This window comes from Mus musculus, chromosome 3 (genome assembly GCF_000001635.26).
Source record: "Mus musculus strain C57BL/6J chromosome 3, GRCm38.p6 C57BL/6J".
NCBI classification, from domain to species: Eukaryota; Metazoa; Chordata; class Mammalia; order Rodentia; family Muridae; genus Mus; species Mus musculus.
Window position 1 is genome coordinate 116,901,761 of NC_000069.6, and position 16,501 is coordinate 116,918,261.

At 42.8% G+C, this 16,501-nt stretch overlaps 1 protein-coding gene across 5 annotated transcripts in view; it reads left to right on the plus strand.

The window, feature by feature from the left end:
- Frrs1 (ferric-chelate reductase 1) overlaps positions 1–5,954 on the plus strand; it is a 48,148-nt gene extending 42,194 nt beyond the window's left edge. For 2 of the 5 annotated variants that reach the window (NM_001113478.1, NM_009146.3), the window contains exons 15-17: positions 554–697; positions 1,170–1,231; positions 1,309–1,990. In NM_001113478.1, the coding sequence (NP_001106950.1) occupies positions 554–697; positions 1,170–1,231; positions 1,309–1,401 (299 nt within the window). In that variant the 3' untranslated portion in view covers positions 1,402–1,990. Of the gene's footprint in view, positions 1–553; positions 698–1,169; positions 1,232–1,308 lie in introns of all 5 variants that reach the window. The other 3 variants (XM_017319511.1, XM_006501185.4, XR_001783669.2) reach the window with 2 other exon arrangements.
- The last annotated feature ends 10,547 nt before the right edge of the window (positions 5,955–16,501 follow it).

Consider the following 16,501-nt stretch of genomic DNA (forward strand, 5'->3'; position numbering starts at 1 on the left):
TGGTGCTGGGTATCGAACCCAGTGCTTTGCGCCAGCTGGCTAGTGCTCGACCCCTGAGCTACAATCCTTAGCTTGTGCGAGCTTTCTTAGCAACTGATAGAACACAATGTTCTCTTTTGTCTTCTGAAGTCTTACAATAAAGACCAAATAATCTTAGCCCTAAAGATTATTTTTTCATAAATGTTTAATGTATATCATAAATTAAACATTAAATATATTAAACATTATAGATTAAAGACATATATTAAACATAATATATACATGTATATGTATATACACATTTATATACATGAATATATACATATATACTTATATATACCTATATATTATACACATATAGTCCATATTAAACATATATATTAAACATTAAATATTTTTATTTGTAAATTTACACATAAGTATATATATGTATATATATACATATGCATCCCTAGAGCTGGGATTAAAGGCACGTGCCACCACTGCCTGGCTATTTAATGTATTTTAATTGATGTAATTACACAATTATTACTTTTACTGGGCACTAAGTTTGAGCATTTCTCTTTCTACACAGTGGCAGCAATGTTCCTAGGAATGGATTTGCCAGGACTGAATCTTCCCAGTCCACAGAAGACCTACGCAATGATGGGCTTTGTGGTCTGGCACATCGGGACTGAGGTCATTCTGGAGATACATGCTTACCGTCTCTCTAGAAAAGGTAGCCTGCTTGGGAAGCACTGCTGCGAGGCTGGAGAGGTGGGGTGGGTGGTACAAGCACAAAGATCTGAGTTTGAGTCTCCAGCATCCACATAACGAGGCAGGCATGGCCATACGTGTCAGTAACCTGTGCTGTGTGGGAAGGGATTCAGGGAGGTTGCTGGGATCGTCTGGCTGCCAGCCCAGCTTGAAGTTCAGTGAGAGTCCATGACTGAAGGAAATAAGACAGAGTCCCCATGTGTGCCTGTGAGCTCGCACATGGCACAAGTGCAAATACACGCATTACACACCCACATGTGCATATGCACACACATGCCCCCAAGGTTCAGAAAGTTTGCAACATTTAGTAGCTTGAAATGGCCAAATCTATATCCTACAAGACTGGGGAGTGACAGGCCTCAGGTTTAATCTTGTTTTTGTGACAAGTTTATTTGCATGTCACCTTTCTTATAACCACACATTGTTCTTGACAGTTGAAATACTGGACAACGATAGGATTCAAATCCTTCAGTCACTGACTGTCGCAGAAGCAGAGGTGAGATTCTCTTCTCTTGCTTATCGACACAGACATTAGTGACGGTGCTTTTGGCTAAATCTCAGTTTTTATTTCAGGGTCATGTTTTTAAGAAGGTGGTGTTGGCCGTTTACATATGTGGGAATGTGATTTTTCTCTCGATATTCTTATCTGCAATCAACCACATATGAGCACAAAAAGACTTTTATTTTTTATTTTTTGTGGGCCTGGGTCATGATGATCATTAAAATGAGGAGAGACCTGAAGCTTGTGCCGACCACCTGCAGCACCTACTAAGTCCGAAGACCCATGGGCATCGCTATCGAGGAACGCTGAAGTCTGGGTTTCCCAGCTCACATTCAAGTGGGCTAAATAACCTGGGCCTTTATGTGTAATTCTGCATCCCTAAGGGAACATTGTACCTGAGATGACATGACTCTCAGCATCTCATGCCAGATTTAAAACTGTAAACTGGAATGGATAGCAGATGAAGACAATTATCTCAGGCAAAAAAAAAAAAAAAAAAAAAAAAGAAAGAAAGAAAGAAAGAAAGAAAGAAAAAAGAGAAAAGAAAGAATAAATGGAGATTGTGTCTTTGGGAATGAGACAGGTTTGGTGTAGCCCAGGCTGGCCTTTAACCAGTTGTATAACCAAAGATAACCCTGAACCTCTGATCTGCCTGCCTCTGTTTCCTGGGTGGTTTACAGGTGTGCACCACTATATCTGGTTTTAAGGGAACTGTAATTTTCATGACGATGCTGCTATGGTACTTTAAAGACTACATTTATGTTTGACTAGTTTATTTAAAAGATTTTGTCTTAGAGTTTAAAAAAAAATTACTACATTTTGATTTTATGCGCACACACACACAGACACACAGACACACACACACACAGACACACACACACACACACACACACACCAAACAAGTAAAACCTACAAGAAAAAAAACTAAACACGTTTTCCGACCAGCAGTTAGGAGATTTTCTCCTTTGTGTTCAGTATTTCTGTCTAAAGGTAGCTGTTGATTTATTCAGTGGGCATTTCCTTAACATGTAGTTATATTACGGATACTATATTTCCTTTAGCAGTTAAATGCAGGTAGGTGCCCCTGATTAGAGATCTCATTTATTTTTCCTTTGTGGAGCTGAAACGACATCTTATGTCCTGTTTCAGCCGTGAGATCAGTCCTTATAGGAGCTAGAACAAAGCTGCGAATCTCTCAGTTGCTAAACCTCACCCTTGTGAACGGATCCAGCAAGTGTTCTTGTCTCTTGAAGATACACTAACATGGATGGGTTCCTTTGGAAGACATCCCTGGTGCTCTAGTGACAGCACAGGCCGTGTGTTTCCTCCTACTCCGTATTTTCTATCTCTGCTGTGAGGACTTACAGCCAGTGGGTGGCGCTGTAATACCGGAGGACTCATTTGTTCTGTTGCCACTAAGTGTTTTTATTATGGGACTATTTCCTTACATCATATGCTCTGAATTCTCTCTCTCTCTCTCTCTCTCTCTCTCTCTCTCTCTCTCCCTCCCTCCCTCCCTCCCTCTCCCTCTCCCTCTCCCTCTCCCTCTCCCTCTCCCTCTCTCTCTCTCTCTCTCTCTCTCTCTCTCTCTCTCTGTAATAGGTGCTAGAAACTTAATGACTGGTGTTAATACTTTCTGACTTAACTTTTATTTGTTTTCTTTGATTATTTATAATGACTGTTTGATATTTTCTTTTGTATCCTTCTGACCCTGCTGCAAATGAAGATAATTTTCTTAGGCAAAGGAAACAAGCAAAATAATTGGTAGAATATATTTTATTTTTCAGATACTTTTTCAGCTGATGATATCATTTCTGCTTGGCCCCAGAACCCCATCTTCATCTCTGAGTAATGACCCCAGCTCCATGCTTTTATTTCTAACCAATAAAGTGAAAACGTTCTGATTTTCTCTACATAGATTTTAGCTAAAAATAGCACAGGGTTCAGGTAGGAATTTCCTGTGCTCATGGTCAATGAATGGCACATTACGGTTTATACTATCCCTTGAGAATGAATTTATTTCAAAAGAAAAAGGTCTGGAGATGTGGCTCAGTGGCACCGTGCTTGAGCAGAGTGTGTGAAGCCATGCCTCCATCCTCACACTGGAGAAATGACACAGCAACAATTTAAATCTATATGAAAAAAATTTCTTTCAGTTTTCCATTGTAAGCCACTAAAGGCTAAAACATATGTCTTAACCAGTCCTGTTCAATAACAGACAAGGAAAAGTTCTTTTCAGGAAAGGGTTTCCACCTTTTTTGTTAAGGTTTGCTTAGGTACAGTTTGCAGATAGGTGAACTTGCTGGACTTCTGATGCCAAGGGCAATATAATGCATTTTTCAAAAGAAAAATTTTTTTTATTAGTCCTTTAAGATGGAGGTGTACCCTCTCAGAGGTGAAGGGGAGATGGGATGAGAGGAGGAACCCTGTGAGGAGAGGCTTGGGGGGGGGGAGCAGCATTTGGGATGTAAATACATAAATTAAATTGAAGAAAAAGGATTTTACATAACGGACAGCTGGGTGTGGATCCCAGATCTTGGGAGGCAGAGGCAGGAGGATCTCTGTGTGTTCAAGGCCAATCTGGTCTATAAGAGAGTTTCAGGACAGCCAGGGCTGTTACACACAGAAGCCCTGTCTTGGAAAAAGACAACCATAAAGAGAAAAAAGAGTTTCATATAATGTATTTTGATCATATTCACCTCAGTTCCACCCACACCTCCCCTAACTTCCCTAATTCCAAACTGTATGCCATATTATCATTATTTTTTAAAAACAATTTATGCTGTCTACACTCTCTGGGTTTCCGGCTGTCCTCCAAGGAGCAAGGTCAATTTTTTCCAAGCCACACCCTCCCAAAGAAAATGGACTCACTCCCATGAGAAGCCATCAACTGTCCTTAGGTCCTCAGGTAGGGGTGGGGTTAGAGACCCCTTCCCACTCCACGCTAGAATGTGGATTAGCTTGGCCTTGCCCAGGCGTTACGCAGGCAGCCACAGTGGCTGTGAGCTCACAGTGAAGAGATCCTGCCAGCTCCCGAAACAGTTTCCACCCTGTGCCTTTCTTTCCAGCCTCTGGCGCTCTTACAGGCTCTGCGTCTCCTCTGACGCGGTCCCCGGGCTTTGGGAAAGGGTGTGATATAGATGCCGGACTCGTGACTCATCACTGCACAGATGCTTTGACCGGCTGTGAGTTCCTGCACAGCATCTTTTTTACGGAGTGGTATTTGCTCGGGTTTACTCCTCCATCAAAGTGTGCAAGGAAACCCGTGCCACTTAATCTTAGCATGCCCGTTTCCCTTAGGAACGAACACGTCACGGCTCGTCTGCTCCGTGTGTTTCTCATTTTTGTAATAAACAACCTAGGTTTTTTTTTTTTTTTGAAAAAAGTATTCATATACTTTTTTAAAAACAGCAATTGTTAAACTAAATGATTTTTTTCTGTGTCTAGGCATATTGTCAAAAACAGTGAAATCATGTTCTCTTAAAGAAGGGATACTCTGCAGAATAGAGATTAATATATTTTTCACAGGATAAAAGAAATAGTCTGGAAAATCATGGTTAAGTTAGCATGCAGAAACTGAGTCTGTTTTGGTTTTGTTAGCTTCTGGTCTGCGGAGGTCAAGCCAGGGCACAGATGGCCTATACCTTTATTGACTACGTGAATCACACTCTTGTTAGTACTACTCAATTTGTGTGAGGATCTGGGGCTGTAGGTTAGATGATAACTCATCCTTCCCGGATCCGGCACCAGCCCAGGAGGCTGTGGGAAGGACAGCGCAGCAGATGCCAACTGGGAAGCCGTGGGGGCCGTGTGGCTCTTGGCTCTAACTCTGTTTATCTATGTATTCTACTGAAGCAGGGGGAAATGGGGAACAAAGGGCCTTGTTCAAGATAATCCATTATTAATGCAACTGGAGAAACGGTTCTTTTATGTTCTTTATGAACTGGATCAGCCTTCTCAAAGCTCCCATGTCCTTCCTTCCTTGTCTAACCCCGGCCATACTCATTCCTAGGCCCACAGCGTTGTGGGTGCTAACCTTTCCATTCTCATCCTAGCCAGAACCAGATTCATGCTTTCTTTCCTTTCATCTTCCTGGTTCCTCCTTGTCCTGTTCCCGGCACTGATCCATCTTTGTAAGTGGGTGATGGGAAGGGAGGCAGATACTACTGTAAGTTAGAAAGGCCCAGGAGCTGGGAGGCCCGAGTAGCCACAGTTACTTCTGAATTCCATGTTTGTGGCAATGGCATCTGTCTCCTAAGAGTCCTCTTTGTCATCTTCAACAATCTATCCCACTAAACTTCTGAGTGAAATGATACCAGCCAAAGGTGCTCGCTTTGTACATGTTGCTGGTAAGGTCTTTGCCACTTGATGACGATGTTAAACTATAACAGTTTTGCATGTGAAATGTGTATTTTTTTATTATTATAAGAATATATGATGCTTATCTTAAATATTGTGCTAGATGAAATTGTCCAGACACACAGGACAGTTCTTATATGATTCTCATGTGTGGGATCCAGCAGGATCAACTGTGTGGAGAATTCAGGTCATTGAGTGGAGCCTGGGTAGCTAGGGGGTGGGAGTTGTTTCTTAACGAGAGTAAAGTTTGTGTCGGGGAAGTGACGATCGTACAGCGTTCTGAACGTATTCAACGAACAGTTCTGCACGGAGAGATGATTGACATGGGAATAAACCAATAAAAGCTGAGCAAAACGTTCCTTGTAGCACTGTTCCTATCAAGTGATGGGTGGTGCAGCCCACATGTCTGTTGACAGAGGAATGCCACGTGGAGTGTGTGTGCAGTGGGACATTGCTCAGCCATACAAAGCAACGAGGCACTGATAGCCGCTGTGGATGTAGAATGAACCTTCCAAATACTATGCGAAGTGAAAGAAGCCAGCGATGGAGGTTGTCTGCTCTACGGACCCATGTGTATGGAGTGTTCTGAACAGTGGAATCAGTAGGAACTGAGAGGGTACTGAGGCTTCTTAGGGGCTGGGTGGAGCCAGGGAGTGGGAGGTGACTTCTTAGTGGGTGTGCATTTTTATTTCAACCTGACAAAAATTGAGTCTTGGAACTTGGTAGATGCACAAGATGAGTGACAAGGATGGTCCATTTTAAGATGGTTTTGTCTTTCCATAGGACAGTGTATTCACATAAAAAAAAAAAGTAACTACACCACGTTCTGCTTCCCTGTGTAACATTTTCGATTTTCATCCAGGCCCTGAATGATTTGTTCTGAATGATCAGAGTAGATCTCCTGAAACCATGCATTCTAAGTACACGATGTTCACTGACATTACTTTTTGAACATGGAGTATTTTGATGCTCTGAGTAAGCCCCTGCCGAGCCCCACAAAAAGACAGGCAATTGGGGTAAACACTGGAACTGTTCGTTTCTAGAGTGGGCAGATGCCAGAAGGTTCTGGAAAGGAATCTACACTCAGAGGAGGAAAAAAAAAATCTCTGTTTTGGACCCAGGGCCCTGTTTTGCTTCTATCATGACAAGACAGTGGCAACCGGCACACTGCTGAGTGTCGGGACCCAGCAGAGGTTTTCTTGGTTTAGAAACCTGGAGGACTCAGGGCTTAGAAAGCAGCAGCACCAAGTATAGGCTGAGAAGATCATTTGGAGAAATGTCTGGCGTGCGGGACCCTAATTCCTGCCTGCTTGTGTCTTTGGTTGAGTCCTGATGTGAAAGGAGTTGGTAACTTTATACGTGGTGGTCAGTGACTGAACACTTCTTCCTAGGATGCAGTACAGGAAAAAGAGCATCTGGTCTTTGTACTGTGTAGTCAAGGCTGAAGCAAGAGCCCACGGATGCTGCGACCAGCTATGTAGACAGACCTAAGAGTTCCACTGACCAACTGTCTTATTAGGGTTTTCCTGCTGTGAACAGACACCATGACCAAGGCAACTTGTTTTTTTTTTTTTTTTTTTTTTGTCCATAATATTTTAATACTTCTCCACTTTTAAGTATTGGTATTAATTTTGTGATTGTAACATGGAAGATCCATCTTTTATGTTAAAAAAACATCATCAGGATCATAAAGCTATGATAGTTACACTCTACACACTCCCAAGGTGCTTTAAAATGATTATGTTTTGAGTCTGTAGACGAACGACGATCCAAATACATCACCTGTACAGGCTGCACTACATACTGGTCACGTGGCTGATCGGACAAACAACTGAGACGTTTAAAGATAACCGGCACAATTTCACAAGTGAACCAGCTCAGCCCAGCTAAAATTCTGTAGCAATCGACACTGATATTGCATAGGCATATAAGGTAGTCATGGAAACGAACAGATGAAGGTCATGTTTCCTTTAACTTACTTTGCCTCCACACATTTCTCTTAGTCAGGTTCCTCCCTCTTTCCTTTTGCTGCTCCTCTGGTAGCAACACCAAATCAAGTTTCTCTACCTCAAACATGGAGTCCTCAGTCCCCAGAGGAGCACTGTGCTCCCTCATCACGTTCACTCACATGCAAGGACAAATCCCCACATCACCAGTGTTTTTCAGGTGTCTAACATCACAAAATAATCCAGTAGAATTGAGTAGAGGGGCTTGGGTTTTTTTTTTTTTTTTGGCGGAGTGGGGAGGGAAGTGTGGGCAGTTCTTACAAGGACAACATTTAATTGGGGCTGGCTTACAGGTTCAGAGGTTCAGTCCATTATTATCAAGGTGGGAGCATGGCAGCATCTAGGCAGGCATGGTTCAGGAGGAGCTGAGAGTTCTACATCTTCATCTGAAGGCTGCTGGCAGAATACTGGCTTCTAGGCAGCTAGAATGAGGGTCTTCAAGCTCACATCCACAGTGACACACCTACTCCAACAGGGCCACACCTTCTAATAGTGCCATTTCCTGGGCTGAGCATATACAAACCATCCCACCAACCAACTGGTGGCATCCAGAAAGCTGGTAGGGCACCCAGTGCAGCACAGAAACCAACAGCATCTCCAGATGTTAAGTCATGATCATGAAATCTGAAAAAAATTCAGTTCCCTTCACAGTACTGTACAAAAAAACCTAAGATTACGTTTAAGAAAAGAAATCTAAGTCTGTACAGAAAACTAGAGAGCACTACTGGAAGCAATCAAAGAGGATCTCATGGAATGGGGGAAAAATACTGTGTTTTTGAATCAGAAAAACATAGTAATGTAACATTGTTTTGCAAATTGCTCTATAGCGTCAACGCAGCCACAGCCAGGCTGCCAGCTCTCCTTTTTTGTAGAACTTGGTAAAACTGACCCTAAACTGTCTTTTAAAAACATTTGCACCATGTAGGTAAGTATGTTGTTACGTGAACGTGCATGTGGATGTCTACCCATTGAATACCCCTGGGAACTGGAGTGACAGGCTGGGAACTGTCTGGTGTGGGAACTGAGAATCAAACTCAGGACCTCTGGAAGAACAACAGGTACTCTTATGCACTGAGCCATCTTGCCAGCCCCTTACCCCACAGTTACAATGCACATATAAAGGGTGTAGATGAACCAACATGAAATGGTAAAAGGATGGTGATGGTGAACACGCATCTTCCACGGTAAAAACCTATGAAACCATAGTAACAGAGACAGCATTGATCTTGACACAAGGATAGATCTTGCTTACCTGACCACAATCTGAGCTCACAAGCAAATCTTCACATTGGTGATCATTTAAAAACTATCTTATACGTGGGCGTTTTTCCTGCATGTACGTCCGTACCACGTGCATACCTGGTACCTGGGCAGAAGAGGGTATTGATTGGATTCCCTGGAATTGGAGTTACAGACAGTTGTTAACCTCTCTGTGGATGCTGGGAATTGAATCTAGGTCTTTTGCAATAGCAGCCAGGACTCTTAACTGCTCCTGTCTCTTAAGCTCATGAAAATTTTTAATAAGTTACCAAGGCACTCTCAAGGAACATTGACATGTGACATTTTCAGCAACACTGCTTGGAAAGCCATCTATCTGCATACAGCATGACTTTACACCTTTGCCTCACACTACAAAGATACATTCAAATTTGATCATAGACCTTAGGTGAAAACATAAAACTCATTTTCCTGGCTTTGGATTAAATATTAATTTCATAGCTGTAACATCAATAGCATAAAAGATGAAAGAGGGGAAAACGGAAAACTTCTTTGCTTCTAGTGGCCATATCAAGACTTAGAAAGACCAGGTAGGCATGGTGGATCATGCTTGTAATTCTAGCATTTGGGAGGCTTATGTCAAAGTTTGAATTCCAGGCCAGCTTGGTTACGTGATCCTATTGCTGTGCTGGAACACAATGACCAAAAGCAAGTTGGGGAGGAAAGGGTTTCCATAGCTTACACTTCCACATTGTCCGTCACTGAAAGAAGTCCGGGCAGATCTAGCTGGGCTGGAGCTTAGAGGTAGAGCCTGATGCAGAGGCCATGGAGGGGCCTTGCTCCTTGTGGTTTGTTCAGTTGGCTTTCTTATAGAACATAGGACCATCAGCCCAGGGACAGCACGACTGTGGGCTGTGCTCTCCCTCACTGACCCCCCATTGAAGAAATGCCCTACAGGCTTGCCTATGGCCGGATCTTATGGAGGCATTTTCTTTTTTTTTTTTTAATTTATTTTTTTAATTAGGTATTTTCTTCATTTATATTTCAAATTCTATCCCAAAAGTTCCCCAGACCCACCCCCCTACCCACCCACTCCCACTTCTTGGCCCTGGCATTCCCCCGTACTGAGGCATATAAAGTTTGCTAGACCAAGGGGCCTCTCTTCCCAATGACGGCCGACTAGGGCGTCAATGACACGAGCTCAGGGGGTACTGGTTAGTTCATATTGTTTTTTCCCCTATAGGGTTGCCAACCCCTTTAGTTCTTTGGGTACTTTCTCTAGCTCCTCCATTGGAGGCCCTGTGTTCCATCCAATAGCTGATTGTGAGCATCCACTTCTGTGTTTGCTAGGCCACAGCATAGCCTCACAAGAGACAGCTATATCAGGGTTCTTTCAGCAAAATCTTGCTGGTGTATGCAATGGTGTCAGTGTTTGGAGGCTGATTATGGGATGGATCCCTGGGTATGGCAGTCTCTAGATGGTCCATCCTTTTGTCTCAGAATGGAGACATTTTCTTAGTTGGGTTTCCTTCTTCTCTGATGACTTAGTCTTGTATTAAGTTGACACAAAACTAGTCAGCACAGATCCTGTGTCAAACAAACTACCAAAAAGAAAAAAATCCTCAAATAAACAAACCACAAAAATCCCCAAAGCTAAAACAAGTGACCACCAAATAAACAACAGCAAACTATCAAAACAAAACAAAAACCCCTGAAAGAATGTAAATACAGTGCTTACAGCAGGGGAATATGTATTTTTGCAAGTCATATTCCACATATTCATGGGGAACTCTGAAAGCTAGGTGGGAAGACAATCCAGCTAAAGATGGGTTGACTAGAGATTCCATGAATGTTCATAGTAATGGCTGTGCTGGGTAGTTTTTGGTCTAGATGACTGGGGCCATCTCGGAAGAGGGAATTGCTTCTATTAGAAGCTACAGTGCTTACCTAGTGTGTGAAGGTTCTAGACTCCATCCACAACACCACAAAAGAGAAAAGATATGTCAGAGGCGCACAACACACAGTGGTAAGAGGTTTCAATGGCCAAAATTTGAATATTTTGAGCATCAAACTGTGTTGACTGATACATCATTTATTAGTTCATACTAATGTCGATAAACTAATGACAGCATTGGCAAAAGCAACTGAATTTGTTTAGAGGAATTGTAAATGAACTGTGTAGCGTCTGAGCTCTTCAGGAGGCGATTCAGGCTCTGTTCCTTCGAAGTGGGCAGTCTTTCTCTCAAAGTTATTAAGAGAATAACTTTAATGGTGGACAAGCACTCTGCTGATATCCCAGGGTATCAAAGTGAACATCAACAATGGTCAATCATGATGAAAAAAATGTGTGCTTGATACATGATGTAAATCTCATTTTATATTTGTAAGCTTCTTCAAAATCCACAGAATCCACATCCCTAGTTTAAGATCTATATCTACATCTACATCTACATCTACATCTATATCTATCTATATATAGCTATCTTAGGGTGGCTATTGCTGTGATGGAACATGATGACTAAAAGCAAGTTGGGGAGGAAAGGGTTTTTATAGAGTTTATATATACATATATATTATATCTTTAATATATATCTTATACATGTATTACATACACACACACACATACACTCACACATATCAGAAAATATATAAAATAGATAGTAGATGAGTTCCTACAAAATACTTTGCCAGTAATTTTCAGAATTGTCAGCATCATCAAAAACAGGTACAGTCTGAGTCAATGACCATGGCCAAGAGGCAGCCAAGGACACATAGTACTGGAAATGATGCCACTTTTTAGATAGGATTCTGAGGTATAAAACACCAAGGCCATCTGAAAGAGTTATGAAGCACTCACTGACTGTAGCAAATGTGCAACGGTAATATATGAAGTCAATCACAGCTCAGACTGGGGAATGTAGAGATAGAGAGAGAGACAGACATAGACACACAGACACACAGACACAGAGAGAAGGAGAGGGAGAGGGAGAGGGAGGAGGCAGACCCCCACACAAAGAAAGACAGAGAGGAGAGACAGACAGAAAGACAAGCAGAGAGACACAGATATATGTACATATCCCAACAAATTTTGCTTTTTTGGAAGGCCCACCCCTACTTGATCTGTGTTTTGGTTACAAAGTATTATAGTATTAGCAACTGGAGGTAAAATGTGGTCTCAGCATGATGGATATAGATGAATGAAACCAAATAGGGACTCCATCTGTTGTAGGTCAGCACTTAGAAAGCAAATAGAAATTTTAGTTAAAAAAAAATCAATGTGGGAAATACATTTTTAAAATGAAACTGCAGCAAGTGTAGTGGTTTGAAAGAAAATGTCCCCCACAGGCTCATAGGGAGTGGCACCTTTAGGAGGTGTGGCCTTGTTAGAGTAGGGGTGGCCTTGCTGGATGAAATATGTCCTTGGGGGTGGGCTTTGGGCTTTTCCGAAGCTCAAACCATGGCCAGTGTCCCTCTCTTCCTGCTGCTTGTGGATAGGGATGTAGAACTGTCAGCTCCTCCTTCAGCACTTTGTCTGCCTACATGCCACCACATTTCCCACCATGGTGATAATGGACCAAGTCTCTGAACTGTAGGCCAGCCTCAAATACATGTTTACCTTCATAAGAGTTGCTGTGGTCATAGGGTCTCTTCACAGCAAAAGAAAACCTAATTAAGACAGCAACTGAATACTTCTCAAGAAAAATTATCTTTATCTCTCTTATTTTAATTAAAAAATGTCTTGAGACAATTTTCCAATGTAGCCCAGGTTAGCCTTGGACTTGTGATCCCCCTGCCTTGCTAGGACTACAAGCTGGTGCTACCACACCGGGCTAACCTTACCTCTTCTTTCATTTACCCTCCCCTAAACACTTCTCTAACCTAAGTACTGATTCCATGAAACACAGAGTTGTACAGTGAGGGATGGTGTGGGGTGAGCCTTAAATATGTGACTTCTCAGCCAAATTTGATCATGACTGGGACATTTGATATAGTCCAGTGACTGACCTGCTGAGTCCTCAGAAAACCCTGCAGGGCATGTGACATCCATCCACTGACCTCATTTGAGAGATAAGAAACCGAGTTCGAGAAAGTCGTTTGCCTGAGTGCTAATAGCGAGAGTGGCAGATGCTGCTGTGGAGACAGTGCCACAACCGCAGTGGGCACCCCTGAGTAGGCTGGGAGAGATACTGCCACTCTCTCTGCTTGTGTCTTTTCCTCACTCTGAACCATCTCCGAGGTTACAGGGGCATGTGTGATTTTCCTGAATTTGTAACTCAGAAGTGTGGACGAGTCAGTCTTTAGAGTAGTGACCTCAGTGAGGGAGCAGACTGTGGGTCTGTCTTCCAACATTCTCCCCTTCAAAATGACATTTTTACACGATGTGCAATGCAGCGTTTAGAGTTCTAGTAGGAGTCAGTCTTGCTGCATGCAGCACTATCTTGATTTTGCACGTTAGCATGGCCATTCTTGCCCTTGTTTGTCTTTCTGCTTTTGGAATCATTCCTCAGAGAAATGACTAGTTCCAGTAGGACTGTGCAGTCACTGGTCATATGGACAATGAATGTGGTAAGTGGATGGTGACAGCCATTGGCAGGCTGTGCTAGGACAGTTTCCAGGAATCACAGTTGTGTTGAACTGAGATGATGGGAACAAAGCAGAAGAATTGGACTCTATAGCAGTTTTGAATTGGATAGGTTGGGACAAATGTCTTGCCATGTACTGACCTGTATTTTGAGGTTGGCTCCTTTTTGATAATTAGCTTGGAAACCTTAAAGAAGAAGAATTCAGTCAAGATCAGCCAACCCTTGGGGCACGCCAGGAAGCCAGAGAGGCTTCAAGGCCTACCTAATGTCATGTGTCGCAGACTGTGTTTAAAATAAAACCCATACTGCAAGCTTGAAGGTGCCAAGAATACAGAAGGATAATCTGCCAGGTAACTCACGCTAAAACCATAACCATGAGCAGAAGAAGTACCTTGGACACTGAACAGGGCATTTTCTTTTTTTTTCCCTTTTTTTCATATTTTTTTATTACGTATTTTCCTCAATTACATTTCCAATGCTATCCCAAAAGTCCCCCATACCCTCCCCCTCACTTCCCTACTCACCCATTCCCATTTTTTGGCCCTGGCGTTCCCCTGTACTGGGGCATATAAAGTTTGCATGTCCAATGGGTCTCTCTTTCCAGTGATGGCCGACTAGGCCATCTTTTGATACATATGCAGCTAGAGTCAAGAGCTCCGGGGTACTGGTTAGTTCATAATGTTGCACCTACAGGGTTGCAGATCTCTTTAGCTCCTTGGGTACTTTCTCTCGCTCCTCCATTGGGAGCCCTGTGATCCATCCAATAGCTGACTGTGAGCATCCACTTCTGTGTTTGCTAGGCCCCAGCATAGTCTCACAAGAGACAGCTATATCTGGGTCCTTTCAGCAAAATCTTGCTAGTGTATGAAATTGTGTCAGCGTTTGGAAGCTGATTATGGGATGGATCCCTGGGTGTGGCAGTCTCTAGATGGCCCATTCTTTCGTCACAGCTCCAAACTTTGTCTCTGTAACTCCTTCCATGGGTGTTTTGTTCCCAATTCTAAGAAGGGGCAAAGTGTCCACACTTTGGTCTTCATTCTTCTTGAGTTTCATGCGTTTAGCAAATTGTATCTTATATCTTGGGTATCCTAAGTTTTGGGCTAATATCCACTTATCAGTGAATACATATTGTGTGAGTTCCTTTGTGATTGTGATACCTCACTCAGGATTCTGAGAGTATCTCAACAATGCAAACCTTCAGATTGTCCAGGACCTTTCAGGCTAGCGGAGGAGCCCTGTCCTGCCAGAGAACAGCTGGCCTCTGAAAAAACAACTCCTGTGGGACAGACGCTTCATGGGCTAATGCATGTCTTTGCGAGGACCTGCTGTTTTACTTAATGTTGCCTCTAGCCTTACTAGAGCATCATCCCAGCAGGGAAAGTCAGTGTCTGTCCTGGGAGGAAACAGACCAAGCATCCAACTTGGAGGACCTGGGTCATGCATACCTGTATGGAGGCCTAGGGCAAGATAAGTGGAAGCAATCTTTTAAAAATGGATTTATTTTTATGTGTATGAGTGTTTTGCCTGCATTTATATTTATGTCTGTGTATCACACACATTCCTACAGAAGTTAGAAGGGAATTTCCCCCCCCTGAGATTGGAGTTATACAGCATCGTTGGCCATCATGTGGGTTCTGGGAATTGAACCAGGGTTCTCTGGAGGAAGAGCTATCTCTCCAGTCTTATGTGGCATCCATCTTGAGAATTTTAGATGACAGACAGGATAGTCATTGGCACAGAATTATTCTCTTTCAAATCAGGATTGAACGTCTTGGAAGAATGTCTATGAATGGCATGCTATACATGTCATTTTGTGTGTGTGTGTGTGTGCTCAAGCATGCACACAGGAACACCCTAATGTGTGTATGTGGAAGCTGGAGAACCATCTAGAGTGTTATTCTAAGAAACACCATCTACCTCTGTTGAGAAAGGCCTTTCACTGGACTGGAGTTCATTAATTAGGTCATGCTGTATCATGATTTTCCCTGTCCAATTACATTAAAACATTAGTGCAGCAGGAGGCCTGTGATTAGGAGGTGAAGCTAGGAGTTGCAGGGACAAAGCAACAGACCAGGGATGGGGGAGGTGGGGAGGGGAAGCCAAGATGGAGGCGTTCGGACAGGAAGAAGATCCCGATCCAGTGTGGTTTTTAAATAGCCACGGGTAGTCATGATATCATAAAGGAGAGAATAATTGGGATAATTTTTCTAATCTAGGTGGGCAGCTTTTATCATTATCAATTTGTTCTGAAATTATTATATTGGCATCTTGTGAATTGAGAATTTATTAATACATAAATCCGATTGGTTGATTATAAACTTCAAAAGTTTTGTTTTTACTGGTTGCTGGGTGTTGTGGTGGCTGACTGCGGGGTGGACGGTCGTTGCGTGGGGCTGGTGTGGCAGCGAAGGGAACTTGGGAGCTCTGGCCGGCCAGAGAGTTGACGGGCAGAGAGTAACTGGATGAAGCACAGGAACTTGGTGGTTCTTTTATTATTTTTTTTTATTTTTTAATATTTCCTGGAACAATGCTGTCTGTCCAATGAGCTCCAGGGATCTTCCTGACTCTCTCTCCCAACACCACCATGGTCAACATTTTGACATGGACTCATGCTTACAAGTCAATCACTTTTACAGGCTGTGCCACCCCTTTAAACCCTTTTTCCTAGTTTTAATGTAAAGATTCTAACTTATTCACCTGGACCAGATCTGAGCCCTTTTGAGAATATGGAGGTCTCTTTACTAGTGCCCTTAAGCTACAATCATTAATTGCACCTCGAACTGAGTTGAAGAGAGGATGGAACCTGAAGAAGAATGAACGAGCCTGTTGTCTTCTGGAATGTCTTGTGCTTTAGCAAGATAACCAACCTGAGTACACCCAGAGCAGAAGCACAGTTGTTCTGTGTGCCTTGTGGATGTGTGCAATCTCATTAGAGTCTCAACTGAGCCAACTAAATTGATCTTTGGCAGGAGCATGCAGTCATCTTAAGGAGTTACTGATTTTGAGAGGGTGCATTCCTGTCAGTGGCTGATATTTCTTGGCATGAGGTGTGCCTATGTATGATTTTTGCATCAACAACATTACCATGCCAGTTAAGA